Source organism: Brienomyrus brachyistius, chromosome 2 (genome assembly GCF_023856365.1).
Source record: "Brienomyrus brachyistius isolate T26 chromosome 2, BBRACH_0.4, whole genome shotgun sequence".
NCBI lineage: Eukaryota > Metazoa > Chordata > Actinopteri > Osteoglossiformes > Mormyridae > Brienomyrus > Brienomyrus brachyistius.
In genome coordinates, this window is record NC_064534.1 from 23,173,002 (window position 1) to 23,191,166 (window position 18,165).

The following is an 18,165-nucleotide window of genomic DNA, read 5'->3' on the forward strand; positions in this document are numbered from 1 at the left end:
GCTTTGCCTTTTGGCTCAGCTCCTTCTTCACCATGACAGACCGATGCAGCGCCCACATGACTGCTGACGCCGCACCGATCCGCCTGTCGATCTCCCGCTCCATCCTTCCCTCACTCGTGAACAAGACCCCGAGATACTTAAACTCCTCCACTTGGGGAAGGACCCCCTCCCCGACCTGGAGAGAGCACTCCACCCTTTTCCGGCTGAGGACCATGGTCTCGGATTTGGAGGCACTAATTCTCATCCCAGCTGCTTCACACTCGGCTGCGAACTGCTCCAGTGAGAGCCGAAGGTCACGGTTCGATGAAGCCAACAGAAGCACGTCATCTGCAAAATGCAGAGACCTAATCCTGAGGTCACCAAACCAGACATCCTCAAGGCCTTGGCTGCGGCTAGAAATCCTGTCCATAAAAGCTATGAACAGAATTGGTGACAAAGGTCAGCCCTGGCAGAGCCCAACCCCCACTGGAAAAGAGTCAGACTTACTGCCGACCATGTGGACCAAACTCTGTCACCAGTCATACAGGGACCGAACAGCCCTTATAAGGAAGCCCGGCACCCCATACTCCCGGAGCACTCCCCGCAGGATTTCCCAAGGGCCACGTTCAAATGTCTTCTCCAAGTCCACAAAGCACATGTAGACTCGTTGGGCAAACTCCCATGCACCCTCCAAGACCCTGCTGAGAGTATAGAGCTGGTCCACTGTTCCACGGCCAGGGTGAAAACCACACTACTCCTCCTGAATCTGAGGGTTGACAATCCGACACACCCTCCTCTCCAGGACCCCCAAATAGACTTTACCAGGGAAGCTAAAGAGTGTGATCCCCCTATAGTTGGAGCACACCCTCCGGTCCCCCTTCTTAAAGAGGGGGACCACCACCCCGGTCTGCCAGTCCAGAGGCATGGCCCCCGATGTCCATGCAATGCTGCAGATGCGTGTCAACCAGGACAGTTTCGCAACATCCAGAGCCTTTAAGAACTCCAGGCAGATCATATCCACCCCCGGGGCCCGGCCACTGAGGAGCTTTTTAGCCACCTCAGCGACCTCCGCCCCAGAGATAGGGGAGTCCACCCCCAAGTCCCCAGACTCGTTGGAAGGCGTGTCGATGGGATTGAGGAGGTCTTTGAAGTATTCCTTCCATCAAGCTAAAACATCCCAAGTTGAGGTCAGCAGCGTCCCATCCCCACCATAAACAGTGTTGATGCTGCACCGCTTTTCTACCCTGAGCCGCCGGATGGTGGACCAGAATCTCCTCGAAGCCGTCCAGAAGTCGTTCTCCATGGCTTTGCCAAACTCCTCCCACACCAGAGTTTTTGCCTCAGCGACCACCGAAGCCACATTCTGATTGGCCCGCCGGTACCTATCAGCTGCCTCTGGAGTCCCACAGGCTAAAAAGGTTCAATAGGACTCCTTCTTCAGCTTGATGGCAACACTCACCACCGGTGTCCACCAGCGGGTTCAGGGATTGCCACCGTGACAGGCACCGACCACCTTACAGCCACAGCTCCAGTCAGCTGCCTCCACAATGGAGGCGCAGAACATGGCCCATTCGGACTCAATGTCCCCTGCCCCCCTGGCACATGAGAGAAGTTCTGCCGGAGGTTGGAGTTGAAGCTCCTCCTGACAAGGGATTCTGCCAGACATTCCCAACAGACCCTCACTATACGCTTGGGCCTGCCAAGCCTGACTGGCTTCCTCACCCACCAGTGGAACCAACCCACCACCATGTGGTGATCAGTTGACAGCTCCGCCGCTCTCTTCACCCAAGTGTCCAACACATGTGGCCACTAGTCCGACAAACGACCACAAACTCCTGGCAACTCCTTCTGTTTTTTACGGTTTGAACTGTGTCTGCTTCTTCCCACCATATCTGTTACGTAATGCGATGGCCGGCTGCAAACTCACCAGCAACCAGCAGGGGGCAATCAGACCATCCATGTTAATATTAACCATGGTTTCCTCTTTGGGGGCCTTAAGAGGTAATAACCGGGCATGGCTGGTGACCCCTGTTTGGCCCAGCCAAGGAGTGCAGCTGTCCCTGCCAAGGCTCATAGCAGGAACAAAAAGGGACAGAAGAAAGAAGAATCAAAGGGCCTGCAGATAGTGCTGGTCAACTTGCTTTTCATAGGTAATATTGGGGATGACCATCCTAAAGGGAAAACTACATCCAGTCTACCCCTACCCCTATGTTTCTGCATTTTTTTCCTCTTGTATCTTTGCTAATAAAATTTGCCCTGAGGGGGTTTTCCTGCATCTGAGCCTTTTTGTCAGTGACAAGACTCTCAGTCACACTCTATATATCTGTGCACTTTGTTGTATGTTGCTGTATGGAAAAGAATTTCCCATTGAGAAAAATAATGTACATGATCTTAACACAACACATTGTCATTTATGATTTTGGTTATAGTCATGTACTGTGTTTCTGATTTTTTATAAATAATTGGCAGAATTTTACTAAGCACGTGTGGTTTGCTTGTAAGTTAAATGAGGATACCTTGTATTTCTTAATGATTTTTTTTTACCACAAGGTTAAAAAAGCATTAACAAAGGATTTTGATGAAAAACTAAAATATTTATGTCTGTGTGTTTTTTCAGTGTTAATTGAGTCTGTCCCTGTGTATTTCAGGTTTCCGTAGTTTTTATGTTGGGCTTTGTTTATAATTTTGTTAAAATGTGCAGTTTTCCGAGAATTATGTGTAATCAATTGAGTAAAACTGTAAAGATAAGATATTATTTTATTGTATATTGTACAAATACAGTGGGATTCAGTGTGCAGTTCCAAGAATATATATATAAAATATAGCATCAGAAGACATGAACACAAAATAGACAGTAAAATGTGTAAAAATGGTAGAATGTGAAACATATATGTGTGTGCAAATCTGCACATGTATAAAGCAGCAGTTTACCATCAGGATGAGGTGCAATGGACACCGTAAGCATGAAAGGTTGGCAACTTTTTCCAAAGGTGCTGTGCACACACACAATTCACTCTATTGTTTAAGCAGATTGAGGGAGTTTTTGAAATGGCTCAATCGGAGCACACAGCCAGCTTAGATGTGGTCGTAGTCTCTCCTGCTGAAACAGTTTCCAGCCCGGCACCAGCAGCCAGCACACAAAAGCCTAATCTCATCCAAGAGCTCCGGCATAACAGCCAGCTGTTATACTTAGCGAAAGCACCTGTGCTCTTGACAGTTTGTCTACCGGAGAGAAAAAGGTGGTCCTAATTGATTAGAGTTTCCAACAGTCAAAAAGCAGCAGTTTGTGTAAAATCCCTCCCCAGGGCCAGAACTTCACATTGAGGTGAAATTGAACTCCCTCTCCAGCAACATAATCTTGGTTTTTCACGCTGGAACTAATGGTCCGACTATCCGAGGTATTAAAGACAAACTTCATTTCTGTGTGTGCAAAAGCTAAAACAAAATGCCGGAATCTAATTATCTCTGGTCCTTTACCAATTCTCTATAGAGGGGATGTAACCTAGGGCAGGCTACTCTCCCTAATCCTCTGGTTAGAGACTTTGTGTGCATCTCAAAGCATAGCCTTCGTTGATAATTGTCATTATTGTTCTTTGGGAATGGCCTGGTTTTATAAATAGGACAATCTCCATCCTAATTGGATCATTTATGCTATCTCAAAACATGGCAAAAGGTTTACCTGCCTGACTTCTGTGAGCAGCACCCGGGCCCCAGCCTTGTGACCTTAAAACGAAGGCTGTTTATTCTCCCACCTTTAGATCATGTTCAGCCTTGACCAAGGAGCTCCATCACATGGCCTCCCCTAAATCTAACAAATATTTGGAAACAGAACTGAATCAGCCTAGAAAGAATACAGCAACTATTATTAGACCAAGTCTTTGAGCTAAACGTTCCACTGGGAGCTCCTGTGCGCATATCTTGATATCATTCCCATTAATAAGATTGAATGAGTCACAATACAAACCCATCGTAACATGCACACTATTGATCGTTCGCTGTTTAGGAAGTAAATCACTTCTTGTGAATCACATGGTGTGATCCTTGGAGGTACGTAATTTTTTTTATAGCCATTGCCTGTATATTGTCTCATTTGTGTATTCTCTACTCTAACTCACGTTGATGAATAACTAAGGGAATCTGACATTTTTCCAAGGGTGCTAATAATTCTGGAGGGCACTGTATATAACCAGCCCTGGATGGAGAACACAGAGCCATTTTGTGGGCTCATCATCGCCATGGTAATCGGCGGGATGCAAGTTGCAGTGCCATTTGGGTGACAAGTATTGGGTGACCTATGGAAAAACGGATACAAGGACCAGAAAGTACGTATCTTACAACTTGTGTTCCACTTTGATAAAAATAAGCCTCCAATTCTACAAGTTCCACCATTCTTTAACCCCTACTGCGAAATGGTTTGATGAAAATATGAAATGTTTATTTTGAGGGAGGACATTTCGATCACTTGTTACACAGGAAAGACAATGTGAATTATTTTTCAATTCAATTTATTCCTTGCTGTTAAAAGTATGTGCGACTACCTCAAGAAATTATGTCTGTTGAATTCCCAAGTGGCTAATCACTGGCACTGGTTACCGCGGACACATTGCATGACGACCCCCATCTACAGGTAGAGTGACTCCTGTGATGAAGGATGCTGCATCAGATGCCAAAAAAGCAATGGCATGAGCCACTTCCTCAACCTCTCCTGGGCGACCAAGGGCATGGGTCTGTTTACTTTTCTCCAGGAACTATAGACGAAAAGGACAGAGACAGTAAACCATATTGTTTACCATTATTCTTTCTGAGAAAACAAAAGTCATTGCAGACATTTAAGACAACAGAACTACAACTACTTGGTCTTCTGTTAAATTACAAGACAAACTAAATGTGATTGTATTATCTGTGGCTACTCTTAGGGCTTATAACCACATGTAATTTTAAAATCCAACAGACTATTCTGTCCTGCAGGTTCGTCAAATTTAAATTGCCTTCAGATTATTGCAGTGTGACAGTGAAGTATTTAGAATGAAATACCTTAGCATACTGCTCCTCGTCCAACCCTGCACGCTTGTGAACTTCAGTGATAATCACGCCAGGGCTGACAGGGAGAAACAAACATGCAAATGTTTAAATGCATATAAAGCACCTTTAAATTTGATAGACTGGCTGTGCAAAGGACAATTTTCAAATTCATTTAATTGTTCTCTCTAATTTATAACTTGGGTGGCCAGACCCCAGATTAGTAAAAAGTATACAATACAATTGCAACAAACACAAATACAAGCAGTGTAGTGAAATGGATAAATTTTTTACAAAGAGTTTTAAATTATGAAGTCTAGAGCTTGGGTGATATTAAGGTAATATGGCATACCAGGGTATTTTGAAATCCTTAAAACAAAATTAGCTGTGACCCTCACCAGGACTGCCCCCTACCCCTGCTAAGATTTAAAATACCCCTGCTTTTCAAAATACCATATACCAAATTCTGCTCTGTGGAAGACAAAGCTACTGAAATTCCTTTATCTTGCATAGGTACAGTCAGCACACACAGACGTGCAAGATCTCCACCAGGCAGAAAAATCTGGGCTACACTCGCACCGTCCACAACTATCCAGCGCGAAACACCGAAGATTAAATTTACATCACCTCACCCTTTGTGCGATCAAAAGCACAGAGAAAAGTGAAACATGAATCGACCAATCATGTTTACCAATAAAAACAGCATTTTGACTGAACAAGTCATTCAATTTCTACTTTTATTCAGATCTCTAATAGAAGAAATACCAACATACCCAGCCGTGGAGGCCGCCACTGCTATTCATATTTTTAACAATATACATTTTTTTAAATCTGATAATACCACTTACCAGACTGAGTTGACTCGTACTTGTTTGGTGGACAGTTCTATAAGAAAGTTGACATGAAATAAATGCTAATGAAATTAAAGATGGACAATGGTTTCAACTCATCTAGATATGCAAAATAAAACCAAAAATATGTTAGAGAATGAAAAAATCCATCATTAATATATAGATCTATTTGGTGCATATGGTGTGTATAAATGTTTCTATATGTGCAGTCATTTTGGAAGTGTGTATATAGAAATATCCATATATGGCACAGTGGTTAAAACACTACATGAGTATGGCTTTGTGGTATTTTTAAGACAAAGATATCACAAGCAAACAGGTTCACTCACCCAGGGCAATGCAACGAGTAAACTGGTCAATGGCAGACTTTGACATGCAATAAGCCAGGACTCCAGGAAACTAAACCACAAAACAGTTCTCATGAGAACGCATAATTTTCATGTTTCTTTATTTCTAAATAATTTTTACATAAAATTTTACATAATATCTGACAATTGCATATTGCATTCTTCATTTTGTATTCAATCTTGTTTTCTTCATTACTAAAGACAAGTAAGTGAATATTGGAAATGCAGAAAGTCAAATGTCTCGCATAATAAAATGTAGGTGCTGCTAGCATTATTTAATGATGATATCAAGTAATGCCTTGCTGCATTTTATCCTGACTTACTTCTGTCCACAAAATGCAAAGCGCTGATATCAATTCTGTGCACAAAATGAGACGTTCCTTTTGATTTCTGTACATGAAAGAAAGTGAAGTCTTTATGCTTTCATGGATACAGTACAGCAAAGCACTACTTGACTTCATTAACTAATGTTTATTTGTGGCACAGAATGTATTTTTGCATGAAAATGAGTGCTTGACATTTGGCACCCCGTATAGCATGACATGCAGATAGACATACTCTAGTTTTTGATTATTTTTTTATTATAGTTATTCAGTGATTTATTTATGTATTTATTGGCTACTATTAAACAATAGCTATGATTTACCTCCAACCTTATTAAGATGTAGCCATATTCCACATTTTTTCTTACTTGCTTTTAGTAATTTCATTGTTTGGCTTCCTTTGTAATCATGATTTTTTATATATATCAAATATCAAATATATATATTCATATATATATGAATATGTTTCTGTAGTTTTAGTTTTGTATTTTGTACTTCAGAGCCCCTTAATATGACTTAATATATAGTAAATAACATTAAAACAGAGAATTGGTTGCCTCTTATTACTTTATCATCATTTTAATTTATTATCTTTTCTCATAGGTCTTTCCTTTTCGAACACAACCAAGGGAGCATGTGGAAAAATCAATTCACTACACACATATACAGTGTACAGTATGTTTGTGTATGTAAGACAAAACTTGAACCTTGCCCTCTATTAAACTATATAACTCTAAGTCCAGCGATACCTACTGATCTTTGGCCATTGACACTGGATACGTTCACAATGGAGCCCTTAGTTTGGATAAGATGAGGAACACAGAGTTGAGTCAGATGATAAACTGACCTGGCAGACAGAAAAGAATCGTTATGCTACAATTATAAAATACTACTTAAAAGAGCAGTAGGTATTACATACAGAACAATTAATTAAATATTACAAGACATAGATGTGGGGTGTATTATAGACAGATGATTGACAGTAATAATTAATACGAATTAACACTTTATTGATTCCTGTGGGGAAATTCTCTTTACACCTCCCCCAACTTGCTTTCTGTAGGTGAGAGTAAGCTGGCTGTGAAAGGCACCATCCAGGGGGTGGGGGGTTAAGGGCCTCGCTCAAGGAGCCCCCGATGTGCTGAGGCCGGGCTCGAAGTGACAACCTTCCGATCACAGGCACAGATCACTTAGCCCACTTAGCCCCCCGCCGCCCACCCTCCGCCCCTCAATCAGTCACTACTATAGAACATAAGCTGCAAGGTCGAACAACATTTTACATGTAGAAGTCACAACACAAAAAAATAATTCAGAATTAATCATACCTTACGTTGACATTCATAACCTGGTCAAACTGGGCTAAGTTAGTAGTCTCTATACTGCCCATGGCCAGAATTCCAGCACTGTTCACCAGGACATCCAGCCTTCCAAAATGAGAGACTGTCTGTTCCACCACACTTTTCACCGCCTCTTCATTAGTCAGATCTCCAGGAACTAACATGGGCTAATAGTGGAAACACATTCTTAATATGACTAGTATTTGATTGAAACAAATATATATTTTTTATATTATATATTAGGTGTGTGTGTGTATATATATATTTATATAAATGCAGCTACCTCAGTTGCTCCTACGTCTGTACACTGTTTGGCTATTTTCGCGAGATTGTCCATATTGCGGCCATTTAAGGCCAGCTGGGCTCCCAGTTTTGCAAACAGGATGCTGGCAGCAGCACCGATACCTGAGCTGGCTCCTGTTATTAGAGTCACCTTTCCTTTTAGAGAAGAAATCTGGGAACACAGACAAACCAGAACATAGTTCAGACTGAGTTCATCAAGTACACAATTTTTACATTATGTATTAAATAATATGTATTAAAGCATAAATCCAAAACAACAACAAAAAACAATCATATAAAGTAATTCATCTAGGTAGTAAACACATATTTCCTCAGTAAAAACACCTCATTTAACATTAGAAATATCATAATATTATAATACAGGGTAGGGTTGTCAAACTTCAGTCCTGGGGGGCCGGAGCCCTGTGTAGCTTAGTTCTTTCCCTGTTCCACCACAAATTATTCAGCTCAGGAGCTGTGTGGTAATTAGCACAAGGTGGTACAAGGAGTTGAATCCCGTGTGTTAAATGAGGGGAAAGTCCCTCCTTCAGGATGGGTTTGACACACTTCACAAAGGCGATAAATCTATTAACACTGGGAATCAGCCATATAAACCACCCAGTCCCCTGTGGCTTTTAGTCTTTTGACATTTTCAAAATTTGATTTCAATACCTATTTAAACTATATTTATAGCAAATAAAACAGTTACAGGTACAAAATATTCAGACCTTGGGGATAATAATGCAATATATACAGAAAAAGTTTACTATTGGGTCATTCAATTTTAATTCAATAAATGGCCATTTTTGATTATGATTAAATTTGACATGTGGTTTTCGCATACTACTGTTTTGGTCAGGTGGCTGGTCTGAGATTTTCAATTAGAGACAAGTCTATACACACATTTATATGTATGTAACAGTGTAAAATAGTCTGTTTAAATTGTAAATAGTCTGCAGAGTTCGTAAACTACCCTGATGCTTTTGATGTAGTTAACTGTAGGTTTATAATTGAATAATACTGATTTGCTGTAACATTTCTTGCACAAGCGTGAGATTCAAAAATCGTGAGTGTCAGGCCAGATGAGTGAGAGCCTGAAACCCTTCACGTACTTCCCAGAAATGTCGTTTTTTAAATTTCCCTTTGCGTTATAGAGCCTTTTCTGCAACCCGGGTACCAAAAAAAAATAATGTTCATTCAGGATGTCTTTTACAAGCTCTAACTTTTCTAACAACACGGATCAGCTGTAGCTATAGATCTAACCGCGATCAAGGACCATGCGCACTCGCAGATGACAGGATGGCCAACTCTCACCACTTGGCATGACGCTCTGATCTAAAGTCATTCCTTTGGACTCACGGTCAAATCTTACGGCAAATCTGTATTATTTCCATTATAAACCTAAAATTAACAACATCAAAAGGGGTAATTTGCAAACTGTACAGACTATTTACCAAGTAATACAACTGATCGATGCATGCAACTGCGTGTGCAGACTTGTCTCGAATAGAAAATCACACCAGTAAGCTGACCAAAGTTGGCAACCCTGAGATGAACGACTTGTGGTCTTAATTATCTAACACAATAGCATCCATATTTCATTATATATAGATCTACGTATGTTAGGTAAATTCAAATAAATTCATTCATTACGTTTATTGCATCCACTGCACGTTAATGTACCGGCTGTAATGACCCTATCCTCACTCTTCCGGTTGTTCCTAATATCATTATTAATATATAACATTTAACATTCCACGAAAATATTAAAATACTAAATCAACAAACCAAACTTGTGTTACTACTAAGAACAATTTTATCAGCAACATGGACAAAAGGCAACAGAAGAAACTTTTACTGTATTCATTTAAAATAAAAATACATCATCAGCAAGGACCCTTCCAAAGGAACGTGATAAAATAATTAAAACTTACTTTAAATGCATCCTCGGCCATAATTACTGCGTCGTATTGCTGCTGCTTTTGCAAAACCGTACTACAACCTGCACATACAGAAAAATACGTCGCAGTATAAATGATGTCATCACTCGCGGCCATGGAGTCGAGAGTATTTTACTTACGTGTTCATGGGAGGGCAGAAGAAAAACGGAGAGTTCCCGTTTTTGAGGCCTCGTTTTGGGGGAGGCCCCTGTGTAAGCCCGTGCATTAAAGCGCCCCAAAGTGAGCCCTTATTATATCATATATAATAATGTGAATCATTATTATATTTACACACACACACACACACACACACACATATATATATATATATATATATATATATATATATATATATATATATATATCCTTCTTTATCTTCTTTCAGAATTCTTTACTGGAAAATTGCTTTTTTAACCCATCCACTTTCAATAAAATTATAAAAATATAATATTGTACTTCAAAAAGAATAGGTTTTTGATAAGTTGCTGTAAGTGATGCTTTTTTACACACAAAAAATGTTAGCAGATATTAATGGAAAATCTCATATTGGATAAGTGTTTATAGCAGATCGATGGATAGATTATGGTAATAGAGGTGATGTCATGAATAACTAGGGGTCACAGCTACTATTATGCATCATCATCCCCCATCATCGCAACCCACAGAGCTGCCCCCCCCATCCTCAACAAATGTATTTTCTGTAGGAGGAAACGTAAAAAAAAATAAAAATAAAAAAAAAATAGGAAAAACGCAAAAACTGTGAAAACTGCACACACAGAGACCTGGGCAAACACACGTGTATCTTTATGAAAAAGCCTCTGCACAGATACTGACAGTGGCAGTTCTAGCTTGGATGGTGCCCCTCGTCAACAAAAATTGTGGGTTTAATACCCCAGTAACAATAAACTCACCATTTGGCGTTGTCATTTTTAGTAAGATGTTTGGAATGGTACAAATAAATTATGATAAAATTAAAAACTACATGAATATAGAAAATATTATTCATAAATATCAAAAAGACGTAACAAAGACAAATAGCAACTGTAGTATATAAACTAAAAAGTGAAAAAGAATTGCATTATTACACTATTATGCCTACGCTATTGGCCAAGAAACATACTGGTGCTGTTTGATTACCTGTATAATATTATACAGGTAAAGTGATGAAATGGCTGCATTATTTATTTTTTGGTCATTCCTCCTTTTCTCTTTACTAATTTTTCTAAACTGGGCACCTGAAGGCTTTATCCTTTTCCTATTCAGAAAGTTAATTTGGCAATCAAACATCAATACATTAGCCATCCCCTAACACTGTCAACCAGTACTCAAAACTAAACCAGTTCACCTTTGTGGTGTGCAGACTGGCTTTATATTATTCTTAACGAGTTTGCACAAACCAGAAAAAATGCAACAACATGTCTGTGAAACTATATATTCACAGTGTTATGAATAAATTGTGGTTCATTTGGAAGCATTTTTGTAGGGTGACTGATTTTACTAATTACTTTAGTACTGTACACAGATACGGGGCGCAATTTGATAGATTCCCCTGCTCCCCCTACCTTGGGCTTCCAGTGGGGTGACCTGAGGTCAGCCCAGCCCTGCCCCCTCCCCATCTTGTACTTTGGAGTGGTACCCTGCCTAGCACACAAACTAGCATCAGGGTGCCCACTCCGACAAGGTTCATTGACCCACACAGTGACATGATATAATTGGCGTGACATGCAAGTGAGTGGTAGAAAACCAATCACACAAATGTCACCATTCCAAATTTTTGTGCGAGCGCCCTTTCCCCCCCTCCCATACCTAAACCCACCAGTGCGTACTGGAGAGGAGAATTCACCTGATGGGAAAACCCATGATTTACGTGAAACAATATGGATTCCGTACTTGTTGTGGAATACTGAACTAAAGATTCTCCCTCACACAGCGGTGGGAGGTTTGTGGGAATATGCCAACATAATCTAGCAAGTGGTTTGCGGGCATTTTACTGAATCCTCTGGCACATAATGCAGGAGGGGCTACAGGAAAATGAGATTCTGAAATTGCTAAGAGTTAAGTCCACATACTTGGCCTAAATGTCTAGGCCATTTAAAGTGGCCAGTAACCTCTCTTTTCCAGTCTTGTGACTTTCATCAATAGCTGTGCATGAAAGCATATGGTATATAGGGTGAGGGTTTCAGCCTGGACATAGGACATGCTGGAGGACTTGTATCTCCCAGCTACCTTAGGGACTCCTGGAGTTTGTCTAGAATAAACTTGAATCTGTGGGCTTGGATAAAGATAAAGCCATCCAGGACAAAGAGGTCTGGACTGACCTGCTAAGCCTCACCAGCAATAGAAAGTTGAAGATGAATGGATGTATATACATTTTTGGAGTGTCACTATTCCCAGATTCTCCCTCTAATGTATCATTTGTATATGTACTGTATATGCTTAGTGCTTGTTATTTGCATTGTATTACCTGAAAGAATCATGAACCTATAAATAACAACTTTAAAAGTTGAACCTTTAGATGTCTGTTGATCAAAGAATAACAGATAATAGAACAAACAGCATGCTAAAATGCAGGTACATGATGTGCATCACTGTGAATGCAGTTTAGGTGCATTTTCATTGCAAAACCAAACTAAAATTAGATGAGTATTATGTAACAAATGCATCTACTTTAATAAGATCTACTTTCAGTAGGAGTTATAACAAGTTTTAATGTACATCTCCATCAGTATCCATCAAATGAATGCAACAAATTTTCTCCGCATTTCTAAATACACATAAATAGATCCGCAATAGTGCACAAAAGTAGTTTCATACAATTTTTATAGTCTGACACAGCCTCACATTTTCAAGGACTTGATGTACACAGATGATTTGAGAGAGAAACTCATGCAAAAATCAACAAGACCCACAAACACATGAAGCCTTGTATCGGAATCACACAACCTTGAAAAACCTTTTCTTGCATTCAACATGGGGAATGGTAACTGCCATTATCACAGGGTATTATGTGATTTTGTTATTCAGAGCGCAATCAGACACTTGGGATAGTCTCAGTCTCGCAGAATGTCCAGGAAGTGGATGTCGACATATAGCGAGTTAATAAGGAGGGCAAACAAGTGGCTCCAGTCTTGCAGACAGTGTCCTCGGTACCTAATAAACTGACACGTCTGATCTAAAGTCAGCTTGAACTCTGAATACTGCTTACTTTCAGACATGGTCTCCAAGGCTGCCAGTGCCTGAAGGAAAACACACAAAAATATTTAACATACAAAGTCAGCCAATCAATCAGTCAGTCAGTCAGTCAGTCAGTCAGTCAGTCAGTCAGTCAATCAATCAATCAATCCATCCATCCTGAGTGGTGGTGGGTCCAGTTTACACATGGCACAAGGCTGGGGTACATCCTGGACATTAGTCCAGTAATCATACAAAATATGTCCTAGAAATATGCGCTTCTTTATTGAACTAAATTGTATTTTAAGATATGTACAACATAGAAACATTAGAACCTTTAAACCAATGAGTGAGTGAGCTGACCTGCTGAGCTTTGGCAGACATTTCGAGGTCCATTTCAGGAGTGTTGCGCACCTGGCTGTTTGAAGACACCTGGCTCAGCAGGAAAGCAGACATGCTGCGAGCCACGACCCGGAACCTGAAAGTCAAAATCACAAACACACGGTCTAATGAAAGTACCAAGTACCACACTAATCAAGATATACAAGTGGAATTATAAAAAAGCAATATTAGAGGCAATGACACTCAAACTCCCCTTACAAATCCCCTTACGTACCTGCTAGAGAGTGGTGACTTTCTACCCAGACCGATAGCCCCCAACAAACCCGAGCTGAGCCGTTCATCACTAAGTTGGGCCATTCTGTTTTGCAGGCTAAGCAGGAGGGATTCCAGGCCTAGTGCCTGGACCTTATCCAGCTGCAGCAGAGTTAACTGAAGGGCCTTGTGCCACCACAAAAACAACTTTGCCTCATCAGCAGGACCACTGAAAAGTAATGAAAGTAATATGCAAATTTACATATGTAAATTTTGATAATCCTTTAATGTCTTTGGATACAGACTTACAACATGGTTACTGATGAATTTTTTTTTATTAGCCAGGTTAATATAGATTTTCGTGGTCAGGTTGAATTAACTACCGTTAATGCTAATCAGTCACTCAGGTATCATAACTAGTGACTATAAAATGGCAATGTCCAATAATGAGATGTTACAGTCATTAAGCACTTGCTTTAGTCTAGGGAAATACCAAATGTGTATTAAAATTCATTTTAATGCCAAATGAAATCACCTGGGAAAGACCTGGTTGATCCATGTGTTGAGCAAAGCCAAAGTCTTTTGCTCATTGGATGATGTTTGTTCGAGGTTAAGCTTCTGCAGAATGTAGACATGGAGGGTGAGCAAGCTACCCATTGCCAGGCTTTCCTTGATAAACTCCTTCACAGTTAGTTCAGGGACCTTCATGGAGGCCAGAATGGGCCCCCAACCAGAGAAATGATTTGTAGGACTCACTAGTCAAAAACAAAAAGAGAACAGGCTATTTTTTTGCTTTCATATAAAGGCTTATCATACACAATAATATGCTGAACATCCATGTACTGAAGATCCATAAAACTAATCACTTCATTCATCTTCAGTCAATTTCTCTTAGAGAGGGTCTTGATGACCCCTGTCGGGGCATTTGAATTTTCACTGTACTGCCAGTCTGTAGTCTAGGGCAGTAGCACCGGCTATGTAAAGGCTAATATAATTTAAATACGAAAATCAAATGCTTCTTTTTTGTTTTAATTCATACTGATTGTAAGAATGAATGGAAAATACATGAGCATAGTGTTTCCCAAAGGGATTATATCAAACTATCTTCTACTTACTGTCAGCAAAATAGGCCAAAATGCAGGTTTCAGTCGTATGAGTCATGTGCCGCACAGAAGCCAGAGAATAGCAAGAAGCTGTGAGTAGTGCCAGTGCGAGGTGGGAGTTGGCCCGTTTCACCACCCAACTCTGCACTCTGGCTGCCAGACCCTCTGCTGTAGATATGTCTGTGCTGTTCAGCAGTGTCAGCAGCTCTGCAAACAAGCTGGATATGGCCATGTGTCTTTGCTGCTGATCAGTCTCTGAAAGGAAGACCATAACCACTGTCTCAATTCTCATCCCCCCACCAATTTTGAGTAATCAGCTACCCTATTGTACACCAGCTCCTCAGCACAATAGGACAAGAGCAGTATTTATCTTTGTATCAACCATACCAGTGTTCCAGCAAAGAGGTCTATTTGTTGTTTCATCACTATACATCAATGAGCCAAAACAATACAACCATCCCCATGTGATGTGAATAATGTTAACTATTTTGTAAAAACAGTGCATGTTAAGGTCTGTGATATATTAGATAGTAAGCCAACATTCAATATTCATAGTCAACGTGTTGATCACAGATGAAATGGTCAATGATATAGATCTGAATGACTTTGATAAGGGCTAAATTATTGTGGCCTGACATCTAGGTCAAATATTCTCTGCAATGCCAAGGTTTGTGGGCTGCTCAATGTCAACTATGATGAGACTACACAGAGAGTGGTCAGAGGAAGGAAAAACCAATGGTCCACCAACAGGATGCTGGGGGCCAAGACTCCAAGGCTATCGTGTCTGGTACAAACCAGGAGAAGGGCCACTATGGCACAAATCGCAGACAATTTTAATCATGGTTATGGGAGAAATGTGTTACAACACACAGTGTATCAAGCCTTGCTAATTATATGGTGCCATGTAGCTGTGGATCAGACTTGTTGGTCCAACACATCCCACAGATGCTTGACATGTACCCAGCCATCCAAATGATGTAACAGAAAATAGGATACATCTGCCTATTGTGCCAAGATGCAGTTCCAATGCTTTCATGTCCATTGGTGGTGCTTTCAGGGGTTAGCATGGCAACTCTGACTGGCCTGCAGCAAAGCTGCCCCATGCGCAGCAATTGCATTGAGTCTTGGCTGCCCAACACCTTGTTGGCGAATAGTGGTCTTCCTCTCCGCACACCACTCTCAGCAGGAACTCACCACGGCTGACCATGAGCACCCCACAAGCCTTGCAGTTTGGAGACACTGCTCAGTAGTCTTCTTATAATATTTTCAAAGTCATTCAGATCATTACCCATGTCCATTTCTTCTGCATTCAACACTTCAACTACAAGAATGGAATGTTAGGTTTCTATCTAATAAAACTTAGTCCTTGACCCGCAGCATTTGTAGTTTGTACCATCGGTGTATTGTTCCTAAATTTTATTAAAGGTTTAATCTTTGACTCAACTTTTGAAGTGCAATTCCATGAAGAATTATAAGAAAATGTATCACTCTCTTTTGAACTTTTAGTTTGCAAAGCAAGTAAAAACCGAAAGAGCCTACAAATCTTACCTGGTGGACTGAAGAGCACAATGCACTCTAAAAGCTTTTCAAATTCCTGTTCCATAGAAATAAGACTGACTTTTCCATTCTGATCCAAAGAGGTCAAAAACTTTACCATCAGACGAATGTAGGATTGGCACTTCAAGGTGATGTCCTAACAAAACAACAGAACATCCAACTGAATGTTATTTCTAGAAGAAGAAGAATCTACCGCAGCAGCATTCTGTCATAATTAAACCTGTATACAGAGGGAGATCTGAACAACTCAAAACATCTAGTTCTTGTACAATTCAAATTGCAGGTGCCTGCATACCTTGTACTGTGACCCATTTGAGCCAAAACCTGCCGCCATCTGAAGCAAACTGAAAATCTGCTCTGAGGAGTCATTCTTGCTCAGGATGAGTGTTGGTGAATAATGCGTATCAACATAACCAATTACATTCTGGTAGGAGGAAAAATCCACAAAGTACCAAGGGAAGAAGCTGGACTGCCCCAGCAGATTCAAGAGAGGGGATTCCTATAATGAGAAAAAAAAACAAATATAGTATTACAATATGTACACACACAAAATTAATTTGGGGGAAATCAACATTTAGTGTTTAAGACGAAATCTTTGTATACAGTTCTGATAAAAAGCTTAATGAAGTTGCTTACCGGCATGAGAAGCAGATGTTCCTCTTTGGCCAAGAAGACCATCATATAAAAGAGGTATATGACCATAGACTGGTCTGCAGGACTGGGCTGGGGACCCAAGGCATCTTTCAGCACACTGACCCAGTTGACCTCACAGAGCACCTCACCAAGGAAGAGAAAGCAGCTTTTCGGACTGCCCCTTTCCACCTACATGACATATAGCAAACAAGAACTGAATTTTGACTATTACAACAACAATGTAAGCAAACATCACCATAATAGGAAGAGCACCTTTAACAATAATTTAAGAATAACTACACAATAACATATAATGAAGAAATCACAATATAAATGATACAATGATGAGTAAGATATCATAGGTTCTCTCACATTGAAGAATTTGTTCATAAGGGTCTGATCAGGGTAAAGCTCCCTCCAAGGTAAACTCCTGTACGTGGAGTGGTAAGTGGACAGAAGATACTCTGGAGTCTTGGGAGCAGAGCAGGTATCACAGTAGTGCATGAGATGAAGCCACAGGGCATCCCTGTGTTTGGACTGTAGCAGGCCTGCGTCACAGCAAAGTAACAGGAAAACATGTTTCTGATACCATCTTATTCTGCTCATCATTTTGAAATTTCATGCAGATTGTCAGGTTAATTATTTGTGCTTGTCGTACTTTGAAATTTCTCGTGTAAGGAGCAAGTAAGCTGGGTGTACAGGTCTACCAGTTTGGCTGCTGCATTGTTGTCTGTCTCCAGCCAGGGGAAACAGCGTTGTCTACAGGAAATAGCATGCAGAGCACATCAGAGTTAGGTACACCTTACTTACACCTCTCAACAAAACGCAATGTTGGAAAATCTAACATTTAAACAGATTATACCCAGCATCACTTGACTCTTCAACTAGAATCCAGGGCTTAAAAAGGGCTAGGATCTTTGTGTCCAGGTCTAAAACAGCTGAAAGAAAATGTTTTTAAAAGTGGGTATGGTACATAGCTAAGTTACTTCACCAATATATTAGAACAATTAAAATAGAAACGACTTGTTT

The 18,165-nt window shown here is 40.5% G+C and overlaps 2 protein-coding genes across 2 annotated transcripts in view; both read right to left on the minus strand.

The window, feature by feature from the left end:
* Nucleotides 1-4,467: 4,467 nt before the first annotated feature.
* On the minus strand, nt 4,468-10,231 carry zgc:101858 (uncharacterized protein LOC449555 homolog). Its single transcript, XM_049002880.1, has 8 exons — nt 10,073-10,231; nt 8,140-8,310; nt 7,845-8,023; nt 7,273-7,366; nt 6,179-6,248; nt 5,847-5,883; nt 5,014-5,077; nt 4,468-4,727 (listed from the first exon to the last, which is right to left on the minus strand). The coding sequence occupies exons 1-8, from the start codon at nt 10,193-10,195 to the stop codon at nt 4,569-4,571; spliced, it is 897 nt and encodes a 298-aa protein (XP_048858837.1). The 5' UTR covers nt 10,196-10,231; the 3' UTR covers nt 4,468-4,568.
* A 2,535-nt stretch (nt 10,232-12,766) lies between these two features.
* epg5 (ectopic P-granules autophagy protein 5 homolog (C. elegans)) overlaps nt 12,767-18,165 on the minus strand; it is a 31,316-nt gene continuing 25,917 nt past the window's right edge. Inside the window, exons 35-45 of the mRNA XM_048984797.1 lie at nt 17,999-18,074; nt 17,795-17,895; nt 17,509-17,684; nt 17,140-17,325; nt 16,799-17,002; nt 16,495-16,639; nt 14,959-15,201; nt 14,379-14,598; nt 13,866-14,072; nt 13,613-13,727; nt 12,767-13,314 (exon numbers count right to left, since the gene is read on the minus strand). Of these exons, the coding sequence (XP_048840754.1) occupies nt 13,129-13,314; nt 13,613-13,727; nt 13,866-14,072; nt 14,379-14,598; nt 14,959-15,201; nt 16,495-16,639; nt 16,799-17,002; nt 17,140-17,325; nt 17,509-17,684; nt 17,795-17,895; nt 17,999-18,074 (1,859 nt within the window). The 3' untranslated portion in view covers nt 12,767-13,128. The remainder of the gene's footprint in view (nt 13,315-13,612; nt 13,728-13,865; nt 14,073-14,378; nt 14,599-14,958; nt 15,202-16,494; nt 16,640-16,798; nt 17,003-17,139; nt 17,326-17,508; nt 17,685-17,794; nt 17,896-17,998; nt 18,075-18,165) is intronic.

What these genes read in the sequence shown, in the direction of transcription:
- zgc:101858 (XM_049002880.1), bottom strand. Translation starts at nt 10,195, where the DNA reads ATGGCCGCGAGTGATGACATCATTTATACTGCGACGTATTTTTCTGTA. An exon ending in TGGCCGAGGATGCATTTAAA is followed by an intron (nt 8,311 to 10,072) that starts GTAAGTTTTAAT and finishes CTGTGTTCCCAG; the next exon opens with ATTTCTTCTCTAAAAGGAAA. An exon ending in GTTATGAATGTCAACGTAAG is followed by an intron (nt 7,367 to 7,844) that starts GTATGATTAATT and finishes TCTGTCTGCCAG; the next exon opens with GTCAGTTTATCATCTGACTC.